Source organism: Alosa alosa, chromosome 15 (assembly GCF_017589495.1).
Source record: "Alosa alosa isolate M-15738 ecotype Scorff River chromosome 15, AALO_Geno_1.1, whole genome shotgun sequence".
NCBI classification, from domain to species: domain Eukaryota; kingdom Metazoa; phylum Chordata; class Actinopteri; order Clupeiformes; family Clupeidae; genus Alosa; species Alosa alosa.
This window is the reverse complement of record NC_063203.1, coordinates 8,111,966-8,131,076: the sequence shown is the minus strand read 5'-3', so window position 1 is coordinate 8,131,076 and position 19,111 is coordinate 8,111,966. Positions and strand designations below refer to the sequence as shown.

The following is a 19,111-nucleotide window of genomic DNA, read 5'->3' as shown; positions in this document are numbered from 1 at the left end:
TAGCTCTGGAATCTGGATGCTTTTGAAGCACTCTCCTGTTAGTAACAAAAAAGAAAATCATCATCATCGTTGGTGCTGCTTGGAATGATCTAGGTCTCTAATGCTTGATTGGTTTATGATAGCAGTAGGTCTATCTTTTTGTTTTGTCTGTCCTGATTAATGCTTTCTCCTTTCAGCCTTTGGGCCTGGACACTGCTACGAGCCATTTGTCAAGTATGGCAACTTCACCAGCAGCGACAGCACCTACGCAGTGGGCACCGTGGCCGAGTTCACCTGTGACCCCGGGTACACCCTGGAGCAGGGATCTGTCATCATCGAGTGCATGGACCCAAACAACCCACAGTGGAACGAGACCGAGCCTGCCTGTAGAGGTGCGTCTATATGTGTGTGTGTATCGGACTGTGTGTGCATCTCTTATGGTGCCTGTAGACATACATCTATATGTGTGTGTATTGGACTGTGTGTATCTCTTATGGTGCATGCATGAATGTTTGTGTTTGTGTGTGTGTGTGTGTGTGTGTGTGCTTGTTCCAGCCTGATCCATTTTAAGATTCCGAGATGGACAAGATAACTAGACAGAAACAGTCCACACATAAAAAATATCATCTGATCCCGTCCGCACCACACATGCGTCACAGAAAACAGCTTCATCCACCTCCATCTCACCTCCATCTCTCTAAAGCCTTTACGGAGTAATCCACCTGTGCTCTGGTGACCTGGGCAGGCCTTAGCCACAGGGTCACGGCCCATGAGAGCCTTTCGCCTGAGCCTCTTCCTGAGGCGCATGTTTGGTATTAGTGCAGGTTTGCCACCCGCGCACAGCACCATCTTATCCGGCCCGTCGGTCCAGCCACATCCTAAAGTGCCCCAGTGGACTCGGGATCGAAAGGGATTTAATCTGGGCTGGCTCAAGCCAAGGGGTCACAAACAACAGCCATTGTCTGATTCTTCAAGAAAAGAAAAGAAAAATAAAATGTGTGGCATACAAGATGGAAGAGTGGAGGGCCAGTGAGAGATTAAGTGCAAATCCCATGGGGTCCTCTTTGAGTCGGAGTCATTGCTCCTCTCAGAAGTAATATTTCTGGGTCTCCGTCAAATGAATTCCCTCTGATCCCAGCCAGAGATGACCTTCAATAATTTCATTTACACCTACTGAATGTACATCTCCCAGTGTGTGTGTGTGTGTGTGTGTGTGTGTGTGTGTGTGTGTGTGTATGAGAGAGTGGTTTGTACTTTGTACTGTAGGTATTTCCACTGTGTGCCATGTAAAAGCACTTGCCATGTGTGTAGGTGGACCTGTATGCTTCATTTGTATGTGTGGGAGCATGCATGCTTGTGTGTGAGTGTGAGTCTGTGTGTGTGTGTGTGTGTGTGTGTTTGTGTGTGTGAGAGAGAGAGGTAACGTGTGTGTGTTAAGCATGTGTGTTTAAAACATGTAGTGTGTGTTTTTAGCTGTTTGCAGTGGGGAGATCACAGACTCCGCTGGGGTTGTGCTGTCTCCAAACTGGCCTGAGGCGTACGACAAAGGCCAGGACTGCATCTGGGGCATCCACGTGGAGGAGGACAAGAGGATCATGCTGGACATCCAAGTGTACGTGCCTGAGCCTGTGTGATTCACCAGTATATCACCAGTCTTAAAAGGGGGGAGAGATACTGTAGGCCAGTGAGGGGGATTAACGGAAACGAGCCAGTGATGTCAATCTGACTTGTTGCCTGCCAGTCTCTGTGTCAGGTATTGATACCAGGCAAACACACACACACACACACACACACACACTCACACACACACACACACACACACACACACACACACACACACACACACACACACACACACACACACACACACACACACTGACACTCAAACACACACACACATACACACACACACACACACACATATTTCCTTTGACAGATGAAATACATGTTGATTTGCTACAGGATTAGAAGCAACCTAATACTACATCTGCATCAATTCTATATCATTAGGCTACCTGTAATACAAATGGTGAACTCTGAGTAGAACAGACAATCAATATTGGACATTATATTACTGAAATTACCCCCAAGTGTCAGATTCAAGCTGGCTCACTGAATTAGATGGCATTTCTTGTCAATTCACAGCTCTGAGGTTAGTTCTGAGATTATTTAGATGCATTTGTCCACAGCTGTCTTGCAAATTTCTCAGGGGCATCAAAACAGAAGCCAATATCCATGTCCATAATTGGATTCATTCACAGAGCTCAGAACCATTATACATTTTTCCCATCCCTGTGCTTCTCTGCTTATGTCCAACCCCCTCTCAGAGTCCAGCGTCTGTCTTTCTGCAACTCACATCTGCTGATTTGCATGGACTGTTCATCAGTTCATTGGCTAGATGATCACTTTTAGCCAGGCTGCCAAGGAGCACCCTGACGGGAAGAATGCAGTCGGTGCCTTTGCCTTTTTGCCGGTGCTCTGATTTCTCTCCTTTGCGCAGTCAGATGTGGCTCTGCTGCGTGTGCATAGAGGGGATAGGAAAGACAGATAAAGCTTGCCTGGTCACAGAGGGATTGTTTTCTCTCTTACTCTTAAGATGTTAGTGTCAAACCCTGTGATGCCCGGCTTCGCATTCACATCACGCTCCCCACAGAATGGCTCTATCACCTGGCCCGTTTCTGTACCCCACAGAATGGCTCTATCACCTGGCCCGTTTCTGTACCCCACAGCTGCTGAGGAAGCCTGCGGAATTGTGGGGGGGAGGAGGAGAAGCAGAGTGCAAGAATTCCCACTTTGTTTTTTCTTTCTTTTGTGTCTTTTTCGCAGACGTGTCGAGCAAGCCCATCAGGAGAAACATGAATGCCAGATTGTCGTCCCTTGCGTCGTCGTCGCCGCCGCCGTGCAAAAACGGGACAGACACTGTGACAAATGAGCGAGACAAAATGACAGAACAAGACACAGTGAGAAATGGAGAGAGAGATTTAATTGATGGAGAGAATAAAGAGCTAATGGTCGTGGCACGTTTAAAGAAATTGGATTAAAGGTGTAGAGAAGGAAGATGAAAGAACATTGTGCTTATGAGTGGAACACATAAGTAGCAGGCGGACAAAGGTTAATAACAAACTCGACGGAGAACTAATTATTTCGTCCCCCCCCCCCTTCCTTCCAAAGGTGATTCTCCACCGAATCAATTATGTCGAGCAGGGAAAAACGAGTGTTTTCTGTGATCACTCCGTCAGGTGAAGCCTCCGAACAGGAGGCCCTGCTGTGTCAGGCCCTGATAGATTATTCATGCATTCAATAATTTGCCTCCCTTAATTAAGATTCGCTCATTTGCATAGGATTCCTTTTGCCATTGTCTTCTGCTTCTTCTTCGTCTTTATCTTTTTTTGGCTTCCCCGCGAGCGCCACAGCGGGTACATTGTGTTTTGCGACGTAGTAAATGGCATCCTAGATGTTTTTCACGTCTGAAGTGGTCGGCGTAATTAATTTCTCGATGGTTTGGCTTGCGAGAGGTGATGAGAGCAGATACAGCCTTCGGGGATGACCGAGGCACGTGGGGGCACCTTGCCCGTTATCGGTTCTGCTGATGAAAATTTGGTCGCCTGTGTAAGGTCTGCTGAGGCGAAATGAGAAGATGTTCCACTGCCAACGCCTCTCAAGCTCACATTCATTTTATCTCTCTCTCTCTCTCTTTCTCTCTCTTTTTCTCTCAACAACAGAGGAAATGAAATATCTGCGCCACCTGAAAGAGCCCTTGGTTTTGAGTTGTTTTTTCTTCCTCTCCTTCCTTATCATCCCCTTTCTCTTTGTTGTGTTTAGTTTTCAACCCTTTTTCTATTGCTCTTTTCTCTCTCCGTCCTGGTTTTTTTTTTTCAACACAAGTACCAACTGGCTTCTCCATACTGTTAAACTGCTGAGGCGATCAAAGGTAGGAGGAGAGCTGGGAGGGAACAAACCGCTCCTATTGATGGAGCGCAGAGGCCCGGGTGAGGCAGATGGATTGGGCCGGGTCTGCCCTGGGTCACCCCGCCTCAGCGGGCCACGCTGTGCCGAGCCAGCCGGCCGCCTCCCTCCTTCATCTGTAAATTACCAGATTTGTCAAACAGCATATGGGACATCATCAGCCGGGCGCATCAAATGAGAAATACAGATGGGTCGAAAATGAGGGAGGTGGGGGGGGGACATGCTACAGACATCGCTCTCCTCAGAGAGAGAGAAAGAAAGTGAGAGAGAGAGAGAGAGAGCGAGAGGACAGAGCAAAAGAGGAGAGTTGGAGTGAGAGTTAGAGCGAGAGAGAGCAAATGGAAGAAACAGCGAGAGTCCATAAGGCGCTGCTAAACCACCCCAGCGCTCACACGGCTCGCCTAGCAAAAAATCTGTTCGCTGCCAGTCATTGGTCTAATGTGTTTGTGAATAGCAGGGGCTTTCCCTCTGCGAGCACAGGCCATTTTCTCCATAGCCGGAGACTGGACTCAGACCAGAGGCACACAGATCTGTGCTGGGACCCCCATTGTGTATGGTGTGCAGGGCCTCATTACAGAGCTTTAAGAATGCTTTACGCTAGTAATGAGCATGGTCTTTCTCCCCTGTAATAATTCATCACACACACACACACACACACACACACACACACACACACACACACACACACACACACACACACACCATGAGCTCACAATTACCAGGCAACTCAGTGCGTAATGACAGATGATTAATTAATTTACCAGAAACAGGAAGGCGTGCGTGACTCTTGTTGTGAGTGCTGCACTCATTTGCTGTGGGGGATGTGGGAGTGGGGGGTTAGCACAGGTGACAGCCTGCACACCTGCCCAGGCTCAGTCTGTTTGTGGCAGTGAGAGCTGAGGAACTGATACAAGTGCAGTGGATCTCAATCTAGCCGTGTAGTTTAGGTGATGAAGCCGCTCAGAGCCTCGTTTGCACTGGCGTTACGGTGATGATCTGATTTAGTGGCACACACGTCAACTTAAAGTGAAAGAGATCATAAAAGGGTAGAGGACACAGATCAGAGAAGTAAAACATGGATCATGATTTTTGACAGATATTATAAAATAATAAGTCAAGTTATGCCAGTCCAGTCTAGCTTTATGTGCACCCCTCTCCTCTATTATCTCTTAAACACCTCCTCTCCAATTCTCTCTCTCTCTTCCTCCCTCAGCATCGCACTTCATCTCTTTTTGTCTTTGTCTCACCTCCACTTTATATCTTTCTAACTGCGCCCCCCCCCCCCACCCCCTCACTCCCTGTGCCCCGGGGTGGGTGGCTGGGCCTGGCTCAGGAACTGGTCACTGTGGGGGTGTGGGAGCTATCCTCGGGGAAGCATGACATTTGGCTCGCTCTTAATAAATCATGTTTTTTCCGCTAGGCGCTCGGCAGTTCGCCAGAGTGCTGGCTCGGAGCTAGACCAATATTTAACTCTGTAATTAAAAATGGATATCAGCTGAGAACAATGACCCACTCGTTTAGTTTCTTTGTTGGGAGAAAAAAAAACGTATTAATGATTGTATGAGCACACTCCTGCACCTTAAATAATGCTGGCAGTGCTCAATAAGACTCCAGTGTGGTTTTGAAAGGCTGCCATTGCTGCAGGTCGGCTTGAGTGAAGGGCTTTGTTTCATTCCATTTGCACTCGTTGCTCTCCGTTTTCTTATTAATGCAAGAAAAGAAAACTACCACGGGCTGAGGGGCTAAATTAGATCCTTTGCCATGTTTAGTCAATGAGTACTGTGTGTGTCCCTCACGGTGTTCTTTGTTACGCATGCCAGTTTGTGTATGTGTGTCTCCTCACACGTAAACACGCTCATACACACAGAGTTTTTTTTTTTTATTATTGTTTTAGAAAAGTGTTTGAATTTCAGTTTCAAGGGCATGGGGCTGAACTGACATTTCAAAGGAGAATAGAGACTGTTTCAGACTCTCAGGCAGCCCGCAGTCACTCTGTTGTTTTGAGATTTGATGAGAACGACAGGATTTTCCTCTGGGTCGTTCAGGCAGATTTATCTAAGCCATCACTATATTCTTTTTTTTAATGGTCATTAAAACACTGGCTCCCCATTCCTCAAAAAGCCACACATGCACAGCCATGTGTGAGTAGTGGTGTGTGTGTGTGTTTGTGTGTGTGTGTGTGTGTGTGTGTGTGTGTGTGTGTGTGTGTGTGTGTGCGTGCGTGCGTGCGTATGTGTGTGTTCATGCATGCGTGCGTATGGGGGGGATGGTGGCTGAGTGACTCCTGAATGAGGTGATTGGTGGATTCTCGAGGATTGCTTTCCTTCATCATCCTCCAGAGGGGCTCCTCACCTCCTCCCCCACCTTTATTTTTCCTCCTGGAGGGAATCCTAATACGTGCCATCGACTGGTGCGGATGATAAATGAACATGGCCCTCGGACTTCCTGTGCCAAGGGGTGCGTGGAGAGCAGCGGAGTATCTGCTGCCATTTACATCTCCCAGGTCCTCTGTGTGCGGAGAACAAGCCCTGTGTCATTGGTTTTCTCCCTTTTGCTTTTATTTTTTCATGAAACAAATTGCATTTGTTTTCTTTTTTTCACAGAGAGAGAGAGAGAGAGAGAGAGAGAGAGAGAGAGATTTTGAGGGAAGGATGCCTCCCGGATTTCACGGCTTGAAAGTGTAATGCTCTGTGAGGGGCTGGAGGAGGCAGCTGTGCCATGGGCCGAGTGGAGTCGCGCCGAGCCCACGCTTTCTGATTAAACCAAATGAAATTACCCACAGCAAAATGGAAAGCATGATTGATTTCCGCGGCCGACACAGCGCGCAGATGTGCAAAGCCGAGTTTGACTTTATCGCGACAAATTCAATATGAGCTGAGACAATGACGCTTGTTGTTTTTCGACCCCGTCGGCTGTTCAGTGCAGGTGAAGTGCTTTTGTGTTTGAGAAAAACTCCTGATGGAAAACGATACACGGCCCACCAAAGTGTCTTTTGTCATGCTGTGGAGCAGGGGTTAGCTGGATCTGATTCTGATTGCTTTTCCCCTGAGTCTTTGAGTGTGTGAGAGTGAGTGTGTGTGTCTGTTGAGTATGTGTGTGTAGTTGAGTAGAGTACATACACAATGTACACGTGGACACAATAATGTTGTGCTGGATTGTGCACACATCATAAAAGAGTATGTGTGAGTGCTAGTGTATGTTTGTATGGATGTTTGTATGTATGTATGTATGTATGTATGTATGTATGTATGTATGCATGTATGTATGCTCAGAATGTACCAGTATTAATGTGGGTATGTGTATGTGAACGTACTCAGCGGGACAATATTGTAGTTTTACACCAGCCTTCAAAAAGTACAAACTATATACGGTAGTATACAAAACACCTGCCACCCCTCCATCACAATAACAATAAACATAGCATATATAGCCCAACTGTACCTGTACCAATAAATGACATGTTAAGAACCCACATGGTAGCAATAACAAGTCTTGCATAGACCAACATTAAACACACCATTACGAAGACATCAGAAATGTAGCGACACAGGAACGCAATAACTCCACACGCCACCTGCTCTCGTTAAAATCCCAGGACATCAATCTGCATCCATGCCGTCTGAAAGCCTTGCCTCCGCAGAAAGAGGGGAGAGGGAGGATGATTAATTGTTCTTTTTCCCCTCTGTAATGAGTTCCATCACTGGCCACTTGTGATTAATTAGTGACAAGACAGACTATGCGTGTCAGCTCTCCCTATCTGAGTGGACCATTGCCTCTATGGCTGTGATGGGCATATTCTTATGGGACAGTGCCACATTGGGGACCATTGGTGGCAGAGATATGGTGTCCATGCTGTCAAAACCCTGACCAGTTTTTTTTCTTTGGCTTCTTCCTATACACAGTGTGAATTTTATGCATCACTGTGCGCTCAATTTTTCTGAATTCCTTCCTTCTATTATTTCCTGTTTGAGTATTTTGGAGTGTTTCCTTTAAAACTCTTTGGACGGTTCTGGGCTCTGGAGATTTGAGGGCCATTGTAGTATGGGCCGACTGTCTCTGCCAAGATGACCTTCCTTTGATGTGGATAGAGATAAAGCACAGCTCAGCCATAGAATGAGTAAAAGCCATGGAGTAAAAAATCCTCACTCCTCTAAGTATTTGAGTTAATGAAGGGACATCTGAATTTTTCGTATACACCCACACATTCAACAGTGTCTATTTTAAAATGAAATAGCGCTTTCAAACGCACCATTGACAATGGTCACTGAGGAGAATGAAGTGGATTCAATCACTGAAAATGTCATCCGAATGCCTTTAGACAGGGAAACAGAAGTAAACACACACACAAAACACACACACACACACACAAACTAAAGGATCCTGCCCAGGGTGACCAGGGAGGAAGAAAGAAAGAAAAAAAAGATGCTGTCTTTGTGATGGCGCAGCTGTAGAGACTGCCGCATCTCTGAGACAGAATAGGCTTATTGGAGCTTGAGCGCTGCAGAGTGGGATTGATTTTTCCCAGCCGTTTGTAAATACAGGTGAGAGGCGGCGGAGGCAGGGGGCACGCTGGCAGGTGGGAGCCTGGGGTTCAATAGGCGCCAAGACGTCAATGCTCTCGCTCTCTTTTTGTCTGTCTCTTTCTCTAAGTCTCTCTCTCTCTCTCTTCCTGGTTCATCAGTGCGGCTGCTGGAAATGCTTTAAAAAGCTGCGTGTTTGCTTTCAAAAGCAGGTGGACATCTTAAATTAAATAAACACACATATACACACACACACACACACACACACACACACACACACACACACACACACACACACACACATATAGACATTCTCTATCTTTCTGTTTCTGTCTCTTTCTCTTTCTCTTTCTCCCTCTCTCTCTCTCTCTCTCTCTCTCACACACACACACACACACACAATGCAAAATCCATACATAAAAAGCTGTGGGATAGATAATAACAAAAAGAATGTGTGAAAATAAAGGTGAGGAATCAGGGGAGAGCAGCAGAGGAGAGGAAGAGGCAGACACAGAGGGGAGAGGGCAGAATGCTGAAGTAGAATGTTAAAGAGTTCTCTGTGTGTGTGTGTATGTTCCACAGCCTCCACATGGGAAAGAATGACCTGCTCACCTTCTACGATGGCGATGACCTCACCGCCAAGATCCTGGGTCAGTACAGCGGCACGCGACCCCGCTTCAAGCTCTACACCACTACGGCCGACGTCACCATCCAGTTCCAGTCCGACCCCGCCACCAACATCTACGGCTACAACAACGGATTTGTGGTGCACTTCTTCGGTATGGGCCCACCCAGAGGAAAAGAACCTCAAATCTCTACTCTGCCTAGAGCTCAATTAAGCACGAATATAAGATATTCTTCATGTCAACGGCTGAGAAATAGCCCTCCTCTCTTGTCTCAACCCAAGTCCAGTCAGCTTAAGATCTTAAATTCACGTCCTCTTTTAATCTTTTCAATACTACAATTTAAAAGAAACAGTCCAGAATACAGCAGGCTCTTAATAATGGCTTATTTGGGTCTGTGAGATAAAGAGAAGACAGCAAAATATTCCTCTGGGCTCTCTCTAACCACATCTCTGTGGTCAGTAAACAGGTTCATCCTGAGGTCCTGTCCAGTTCATGTCCATCCCACACCAACCCGGTTCTGTGGTGCCCTCCTTCTGTATGGAAGGACAAGGGGACTTGGGGCCAAATGGGGCCTTTCACCCACACCCACTCCAGCACCACCAGTAAAATACAGTCCATTGCATGCCCCCCCACGCCTTGGCCTTGGAAGCACGGGTCATCTGTAGCCCTTGACCCCCTGACAGCAGGCCTGCTAAAGGTCGTGTCCAGTGCATGTCCATCCCACACCACCACCCCTCTCCTACTTATAAAAATAAACTGCTCCTCAGACTGCCTCTATGCAGCTTTTGCAGTCTGTGTTGAGCGTGCTAATTAAAAGTGAAGCACACTAATTAGCTGCTTGTTAGAGATATGGCAGAAGACACCACGGAGAGATCCTCCCAACCTAATATGAAATCATTACAGGGAGCTGGGTAGGAAAGTGAGGGCCGGTAAATTGGAGGACCGGGGGCCTCTATAGGGGAGGAGGAGAAAGAGGGGGAGGAGGAAGAGGAAGAGGAGGATGGAGAGCAACACACAAGCCCCAGACTGAGAGATCTTCCTGGAGCCGCCAAGACACTCCAGTTGCCGCAGCAGCATAGGTCTGGTGCCAAACTACATATAAATAAAAATCTGATAACAAGTAATGAATTCCTCGCCAGGGAGAGAGAGAGAGAGAGAGAGAGAGAGAGAGAGGGAGGGAGAGAGAGCAGCTGAATGCTGATGACTCACAGGGGAGAGAAAGCTGGATGCTTTGCAGGCATTTCACGCCCCGTCTGATGAAAAGGAAGAAGAGGGGAGAGATAGGAGGGGTAAAAAAAAAAGAAACAACAACAAAATCCCGGCCAAGTATCGCAGGTGGCAGGTGCACCGAATTTCTGGCCTATTGGAGGCATAACCAATTACAGCATGGGCTTGCACTGATTAGACACATTCGTCGAGCGCCGCGCCCCCTTCCACTGCGTTGCCATGTGATGAATAGGCATCAGCAAACAGCGTGGCAGCCCTTCACCCTTGGCACGGGGCAGCTTTCATAATCACAACAAAACTGCTGCCTTCCGCTGGATTGCCTCTCTTGCTCGCTCGCTCGCTCGCTCCGAGGAGAGCATGTGCCCCCTTTGTCTGCTGTGTTTCTGGTCACTGAGAGACGGAGCGCGCCACTATTGTATGGGCGGCTATCTATAACCCAGCGCGCTAGACGTGTTATCAGATTCTCTGGAGAAATAATGGACTGTGCGGCGTCCAGCTGTGAGGTTTCTTTTCCAATCATTCATGTGAGTCTACTCCTCTTGCTGCCCTTTTTTTATTTCCCTCTCTTCTCCTTCACCTCTTTTTCTCCTCTGGCTCTCTCCTTTATTTGCTCTCTCTCCCTCTCCCATCTCTTTCTGTCTCCCTCCCTCTCTCCCTCCCTCTTTTCTTCTCTTTCCTGTCCTCCACCTCTCTTGTCCTTTGTGTCATCCTCCTCTGTTGCAGAGGTGCCGCGCAATGACACCTGTCCCGAGCTGCCCGAGATCACCAACGGCTGGAAGACGACCTCTCACCCCGAGCTGGTCCACGGCACAGTGGTCACTTACCAGTGCTACCCGGGCTTTGAGGTGGTTGGCACGGAGATGCTCATGTGCCAGTGGGACCTGACCTGGAGCGGAGACCTGCCCAGCTGTGAGAGAGGTAAGAGAGCCCTGTCCCTCTGCTCCTCCTGCGACCCCCATTTGTCAATCTCTCTCCCTCTCTCTCTCCTTCCCTCTCTCTCTCTCTCTCTCTCTCTCTCTCTGCCTCTATCTCTCCTTGTGAATTCATCTTCACATCTTTCCTTGACCTCATGGCGTTTTTTTCCATCGAGGTCAAGGGAAAGGCGGAGAGGAAAAGGCGATGGGGAAATCTGACTGCGGCCTGATGCGCTGCTCCTCCTCTGACCCCCATATATCTTCTCTCTCTCTACCTCCTCCTCCTTTTACACTCTAGCCTCTCTTTCTATCTCTCTCCCCTCCAGCTCCTTCTCTGCCTCTTGTTTCTCTCCACACACACTCGAGCTATCACAGGATTTTTTACGATCCCCCCCTCTATGCCCGCTCTGAGATGCCCACACCGTGCCACGTGGACCCAAGATGGGGCTGTCAAGCTGGAGTTGGAGTTGGAGTTGTACAAGCAAGTGGCTGCTTGCCTCTCCTCCATCCCTCTTGTATGTACAGTCAAAGACAGTGGAGAGCGAGTGGGATGCTTTCGTTGGTAATAACTTGCTCTCTCGGCGAGCCTTTGGAGATAAGGGGGCGCATTCAATTCACACTCCTCTCCTCCCCAGCATTTTGCACTCCACCTTGGGCGAACTATTTCTGTAAGCCATGCCTCTTTCCCCGCTCTTGGATCCCCACCCTCAGCCCTCTCTCCAGTGCCACCTCCACCCCTGTGACAGCCTCCACCTCTCCTCTCTCTGAGTGTTTTATTAAAAGAGGAGAAGGAGGGGGGGGGGGGTGACAGCTGTGTCGTGTCTTTGCCGGTGCGGCGCTGACAGCGTCTCTTGTGTCCCCCCCCGGCCACTCGGAATCCCGATGAGAGAGGTGGGCTGAGTGTGAACAGGACAGACAGGCGGCGGTAATGACCTGGCCCGGTTTCCTGGCTCGTACGCTCTCCCTCACACATACACACATCCCCATCAACACACACACAGATGGCACACCGAGAAAGACACAGAACATCAGTCACATACACACACAGTCACAGACAGGCACACATATTTGGCGGCGAACCGGATACAACAATCAGAGAGGCATGACCAACCCAAACCCAGATCCTGGGCCCTTCCCCCCCCCCCCTGCCAACAAAAGAGCCTGCAGCGGGTTCTGCTGCTCCGGCAGGGCGCTTCCGCATCCGGCCTCCCCGGAGCCACAGGCTCAGCGCCGGGCCGCTTTCACTCACCAACATCATTAACACGCTGGCCCCTCTCCTGCCGGGGAGAGAATTGGGTTGGCGGGGGCGCCGCTGCGAGGCGGAGGCTGCCGTAATCTCTTTATTACATAGCGCTGTGTGTTCAGGGCTCAGCTTGGAGACCGCGCAGGCAGGGGTGGGTTACCTCTCTGACACACACACACACACACACACACACACACACACACACTGTCCACGCTCGTCCTCCTCTTCGAGCACGCTCGCTGAGGGAGAATAAGACCTGAGGAATGGCCACCATTTCACACTGCGGGGCGCATACCTAAAAAAACAAAGACAGAGGTGTAGTGTACCTGTGTGTGTGTGTTTGTGTGTGTGTGTGTTTGTGTAGACTGATTAGATGGGTTGACTTTGAGCAGAGACAGTGCAGTGCAGTTCAGCTGAGTTCACAAGTGCTTACAGTTGCGCGTGTGGGAATTTGACGGAGCAGTGGAGCAGACTGCAAACTGCGCACATTGTGCTCCATGTCCAATGAGAGGAGCAGCTTTTCCCACCGTGCCCCTCGGTAAAAGTCCATCTGCGGCTGATCCTGATTATAAAGCCCAGATTACGTATTCTCTTTACACCTATTTGAAACGGGAGCGGAGCGGAGTGGAGCTGTTCATTATTCTCACATTTGTTTGAAAAGTGTTTTATGTTTATGCAATTTGTGTGAAACAAATTTGTCTAGACATTTCAAGTTTAAACTTAATTTACCCTATTAGTTCTTAATTAAAAGAGATTGAATACATGAAGCATTGCCAGACTTTTTTATATTAAATGGATACTGGAGGTAATGGTAATGTGTGCTTTGAGAGTGTGCGACTCAGATAAAAAAAATATAACTGTATCCCCACCTAGTGGTGAGTAGGGGAATTGCACAAATAGGTACAATTATTTATCAAAGTTGGTTTTCCAAATCTGTTTTCTCCTTCTAGTGGTGCAGTTAACAAAGCAAGCATAACTTGAAATAGGATTATGTGGCAGTCATTGAAAGAAATCACAACATAGTTAAAACAAAAGGATTTTGTTATTATAATGAATAAAGTTGGTTTAAAGTCATAAAAGTACATAATATAATGTAATTTTGATTGTGCAATAAAGAAGAGATTTGTATTGTCTATTACTTGTTTGATACTCCTGCAAACATCAATGTAAACAACTTAAATGGCACCACTTATCACTTGACCTCACTGTGAGCACATTTGAAAATGTCTAATTCTCTGCTTGGTGGTAATTGAATATTTATCCCTATCTATGTCTGTGTGTGTCTTCAGTGCTGTCCTGCCCAGATCCGGGAACAGTGGAGCACAGTCGCCGCGTGATGTCTAGTCCCCGTATGACAGTGGGTTCCACCATCCAGTACATCTGCAACAAAGGCTACTCGCTCTCTGGAAACAGCCTTCTCTCCTGCTACAACCGAGACTCCTCCGGGCCCAAGTGGAGCGAGAGGCTCCCAAAATGCATTCGTGAGTAAACACTCCTCTCGTAGTCCCCTGCTTGTCCCCTCTATATTATGATCTGAAAGAAAAATATACTGTTGTAATGGGTCTTGCATCTTGATATATGTGGACAAGAATGAGTGTGTTAGAATGTTTCTCGACATTAAATGCAACGCAAAGACTTGTTTTTGTGTAAACTTTTTTGTTATGGAAGAAGAGTTAGCGGTGCATGATATTAGTCTATCTAAAGTCATTAATTTAGCCCGCAGGTGTATTATGTGTCTGCATCCGTGCAAGCTGCATTGGGAGGGAAAGCATCTGGTGTGGGCTAAATGTATACTTTTCTGATGCACAGCTGATGCGTATGAACCCTGCAAGAACCCAGGCACCCCACCCTACAGCTCCCTGAGACCCGAAAAGCGCCTCTACCAGGCGGGAGAGGTGCTGCACTTCACCTGCCAGAAGGGCTACGAGCTCCTGGGAGAGCCTGAAATCCGCTGTGTGGCGGGACGCCCCTCATGGTGGAGCAACCCTCCCCCTGTCTGCAAAGGTGGGTACTGCAACGGGAACACCCATAAGAGAGACTTTCTAATGAGGAGACACAGCACTCAAAAAATCCTGAATCCTGCAGAAATGTATGGGAGTAGTTTGTAACGCAGTTGTCTACACATATCCTGCCCTTTCCATGGCAAAAAAGTCGACATGTGAATACATTGTGCCAATCATGTGGTGTGAATACATCATGCCAATCATGTGTTGCGATCTCACTGCTGGAGCAAGGTTTGTGTCGTGAAGCCTTGCGCACGCGCATTTCTGCCGAAATAGATGCCTGATACGTGGCCAAAAAGCATTAAAATATGGCCGCCGAGTGGAGGGACTTGCCTAAAAGGACTTTGCTTATAACACACAGCATGTCTAGAAATGTTCTGGTATGGACTTGTCAATATAGCCTTTGCAGACATGTTTAATTTGGTGCATATGTATGTGTGTACATACTTGAATTTTGTAGTGCCTAAAATTTTGTATAATTTTCCAGGCTCCGCACTCGAGTACATTAATGAGCAGAGATTGGATGGTAAGTACTCTCACTGTCCTCTCTAAATACTTGAAAAAATGGTCCATTGTATTGGTTACTTAATTATTGTGAGTGCCTCATGTGTTGTGCCTTGTTGGCTCTACATTTCTGAACAACTCTGTTGATATTTTTTCCCCGACCAGTTGCAAGTGCTTACCTCAACATTGAGGGCCCTAATGTGGCCATCGCTGTCTTCATCCCTGTTGCCATCATCACTGCGGTCATTCTAGGAATTTACTTCTACTTTTCAAGGTAATCCAAGTGTAGTATGCTAAAATAAATCAAAACTCTAAAACCTATATGTGGGAATCTTCAGGCTTAGATCCTTCCACTACTTAATAATGAAGAGATGATTCCTTCCCCCCTCAGGTACCAGGGGAAGTCCTTACGATTGTCTACGTCCTCTCCACAGTACGACCACATCAGTGGAGATTCGGCTTTTGATAACCCTAGTTTTGACACAGCAGTAAGTATCGCTGGGGCAGCACAGAGAGTCCGGCACTTGCTTTTGAGGATGGTCAATACTCTGGGTTTTGTGCGTGTGAGAAAGTTAAAATAGCATTGAGAAATTTTGAAGATCACAATTATTATAGAGTGTTTGAACAATGGCCAAAAGAAGGCTTTGCATGGCCATAATCTATTTTTAAAAGAAACAATCATGATTATGTAAGGATCATTATATCATTTGTGGTCTAGGAACATACACTGTTACAAAATACATTGTTAAATAGTAATTTGACAAACATGTTGATCCCAATTTGTGAGACCAAATACTGGATATCTCATTCAGGTTTGATCATTATTCTCACATCTGAAGAAAATTATGCTTTGAAAAACAGCATGTGTGTCACCACCATGTTGCAGGTTTATCTAAAACAAATAACCATGAAATAACATCTTGGTGTGCAAAATAATATGTATGCAATCATCCTGCTACATTGGGAGTATATTTAGGCCTATTTGGGCAATTCTGGCATTTCAAGTATTATTTGTCTCATTAAAAGCGAACTAAATCCGTATTGATTTAATTAGGCTGCTCCACTTATCCTGAAGTCTCTCAGCACTCCTGTCGGAGCTAATATAGAAACCCATTTGTAGTGCACCATCTTCTTTTCTCTGTGGACAACCATGGCAAGGACTTGCTATGCCTTCATCCCAGGCTCCCCCCGCCCCCATAAGCCCTCTCTTCTCCTGCCTCCTTTGCTAACACTGCTTCTTGTCTGTGTTCCTCCTCTGACTGCCCCCCTGAAGAACAGCGAGGTGAGGCCCCCTGACACCACCGCATAACTTCACCTCTTCCCATCAGCCACTCTGTTCTAAGCCGTCCAGACACTTTTCTTTTTCAAATCCATCTGCCAATCTGTGTATACCGAGCGGTCTAGTAGACCAATAATTCACACTAGATTTCAGTGGGATTGGGCACATCTCCTGAGAGCGGTGGCTATGCTTAGACTAACAGTTCAAATGAATCTGAGCAGCCCAAACTAAAATCCACATGTGCCTCTTGCTCCCAGATGTGTGTGTCTTTGGAGCGCTGAGCGGTACGGGGTCAGCTGGGGTGGGGTGAGGCGAACACAATGGCAATGTCACCTTGCTCACAGGTACAAATGGAAATGTCTCGCATGTGCTGCTGAGCCACCCGGTGGTGTAACCGATTTATATCTGTGACGACTGCTGTTCACACACAGCTCATCTGAGCATGATTATTAGGCAAGAGGGAGCACCTTCAAAAAAAATAAACAAATAGTTATACATAAAGTTATGGCCATACCAGTACCTACTAAGGAAACTGACATAACTCCCATTGCTAGTGTGAAACATAAATATTGTTCCTTTTTTCCCTCTTTATTATGACACCATGTTAAGATGCCATTTGCTGTTATCTCATACTCATTTGTCAAACCATGACTTAATGTTTATTAGACTATTGTTTTCCATGTATTGTTTTTTGCCTTGCCATTTTCTTTTGTCTAAAGAAATGTACATTTGCATCATTAAAATGGGTTTGCATGTGGGTGTTTTTTTTTAGCTTTTGTTAAGAGGCTCAATAAAGGGATTTGAACTTGAGAAGGAACACTTGAAGCAGAAGTCATTGGACATTTGTGGTGGGTGGGCTTCTCCATTTTGTTTTCTCTGTGTTGAATTCATGTAACATTCATATCAGCTCTGTTCTCATATCACTGGCTTTGGTTAGTGGCTTGATCTTTGTTCTGTTGTTTTAAGGAGATCAATCCTGACTGCACGACTTCTTCAAGTCATTTTCTTGTGTGTTGTAAAAACCTACATGTTTGTAATTTACAGGAGACAAGAGAGTATGAAGTTTCCATTTAAAACACTGCATTTTTCAGCCTGGAGGAATTCAAGCCTTTTATGCCTTGTGGAAGTATTTTTTTCCGGCACCTTCCATTTCTCCTGTGACTCGTCCCGCCTCCCTTTTTCCCTGTACGCCCTTACTGAACCTGCTGTAAATATCTGTCTTCAGAAGAATTCTGCAAGCACTGTAAAGAGTGTGGACGACTTGATATTATTTTTGTAGAGCTTCAATAGCAATGACCTAGCAGTGGTGTTTGTACAGTTTCTACCCAGTGACTGATCCTAACAGAATGATATGGCACTGACAGTAGGACACTACCCATCAAACATTAATGTAAGTCTTTCTGTGTACATAAAGACACAGGTTGATTTTGGTGACTATTAATATTTTCCTTTTTCTTTTTGATTCACTGGTAATCAACCATTTGCATAGTATCCTATTATATATAAAAACATCTATTTAAAGATGTTTGATTTATTGGATGACTGATGGAATGAGCAGACAGAAAATTTTATATTATTTCCTCCAAATATTCATTCCTCACCTGGTTTAGCCAGGCAACATACAGTAAGTCTACACTTTGTTGAGGGGTTTTGCGAGATCACTACACAGTATTCTGCACCCACTGTTTTCATTTTTAACAAAATACTTGTCTTAGCCCTACTTTTATGTTTGATCATTTGATGTCTGGATGTATACTGAACTGTACTGAACATAACGGCTTGTGTTACTTATTTTGCACTACTAAATTATTATGATGTTTATTATATTGAAAATGGATATATTATTAAGAGGGCATTTTCCAATGTTATTATCACTTGAATTTTGTTTTTTAAAAAACTGAATCAAACTGGTGATGGACTGAAACAGATCTTAGGCTACTTGGTGACTGCTGAGCAAATCACCTTGGAGAATGAAGGGTTAAAGCGAAGTGTGAAACTGTTCTCTCAACAGTATTGTAATATGTGTAATAAAACAAATATTAAATGGCACACTTTGAAGAATGGCAGGTGGTTTCATTTTTGTTTCTAATAAAGGTTCCCAGAGATCCCGATGCACCTGTAAAACCAAAGTAAGCTGCAAAAATGTTTTGGAGTTAAATGTTTTTCTTGAGAACCAGTGAAGATGAATCTATTATGATCTGTGCAATGTTGAAATCAGTGACCTGACAAGCCATTCACACAGATTTACAATGTAAATTATATTATGTATGTACACATATTTTTTATAATTTTGAGTCAGCTTCATACTCTCATATCAAAGGTTATGACAATGTATCAGTCCTGCAGTCCTTATTGTCATCACTGATGTTCAGGCAAAATGTATCCCAGTAATATGTGCCAAAAAGATGGTCACAACAACTGTCCCTACAATCCAATTGGTTTGAAAACAAAGACATGTTTTATTTCAGCTTCTCTCTTTGCTTAAATCCAAGTGCTCAGAGATTAAAGGTGTTCAAGAATGTACTAAAAATGTACAAAAAAAAGTCAGCTCAGTAAATTGGGTAGACACAATAAAATGGTTTCACTGAGTCACTTGCAATGTTACTGTAATGCTATGAAAACAAATGTGTTTTCTTACTTCTTATAATATATATGTAATATTTAACCATTTCATGGAAATATCTGTCAATAAAGTATTCAAAATCATGAGTAGGCTTCACATTTTAAGAGTACTATAATAGCAGTTTTGCAAACATGCTTACAAAAGTGCATCAGAAATGACACATGAGGACATCACATCACAGCATGCGAGAATTTGCCCATTGAGCACATAAAACTGTGCTAAGATTA

The 19,111-nt window shown here is 45.8% G+C and overlaps 1 protein-coding gene across 4 annotated transcripts in view; it reads left to right on the top strand.

The window, feature by feature from the left end:
• Positions 1-18,324, top strand: part of sez6b (seizure related 6 homolog b) — a 153,484-nt gene extending 135,160 nt beyond the window's left edge. Inside the window, exons 8-19 of one of the 4 annotated variants that reach the window (XM_048264410.1) lie at positions 177-371; positions 1,453-1,591; positions 9,048-9,244; positions 11,042-11,236; positions 13,765-13,956; positions 14,285-14,479; positions 14,966-15,004; positions 15,148-15,256; positions 15,374-15,470; positions 16,256-16,264; positions 17,034-17,109; positions 17,306-18,324. In XM_048264410.1, the coding sequence (XP_048120367.1) occupies positions 177-371; positions 1,453-1,591; positions 9,048-9,244; positions 11,042-11,236; positions 13,765-13,956; positions 14,285-14,479; positions 14,966-15,004; positions 15,148-15,256; positions 15,374-15,470; positions 16,256-16,264; positions 17,034-17,109; positions 17,306-17,322 (1,460 nt within the window). In that variant the 3' untranslated portion in view covers positions 17,323-18,324. Of the gene's footprint in view, positions 1-176; positions 372-1,452; positions 1,592-9,047; positions 9,245-11,041; positions 11,237-13,764; positions 13,957-14,284; positions 14,480-14,965; positions 15,005-15,147; positions 15,257-15,373; positions 15,471-16,255; positions 16,265-17,033 lie in introns of all 4 variants that reach the window. The other 3 variants (XM_048264412.1, XM_048264411.1, XM_048264409.1) reach the window with 3 other exon arrangements.
• Positions 18,325-19,111: the final 787 nt, after the last annotated feature.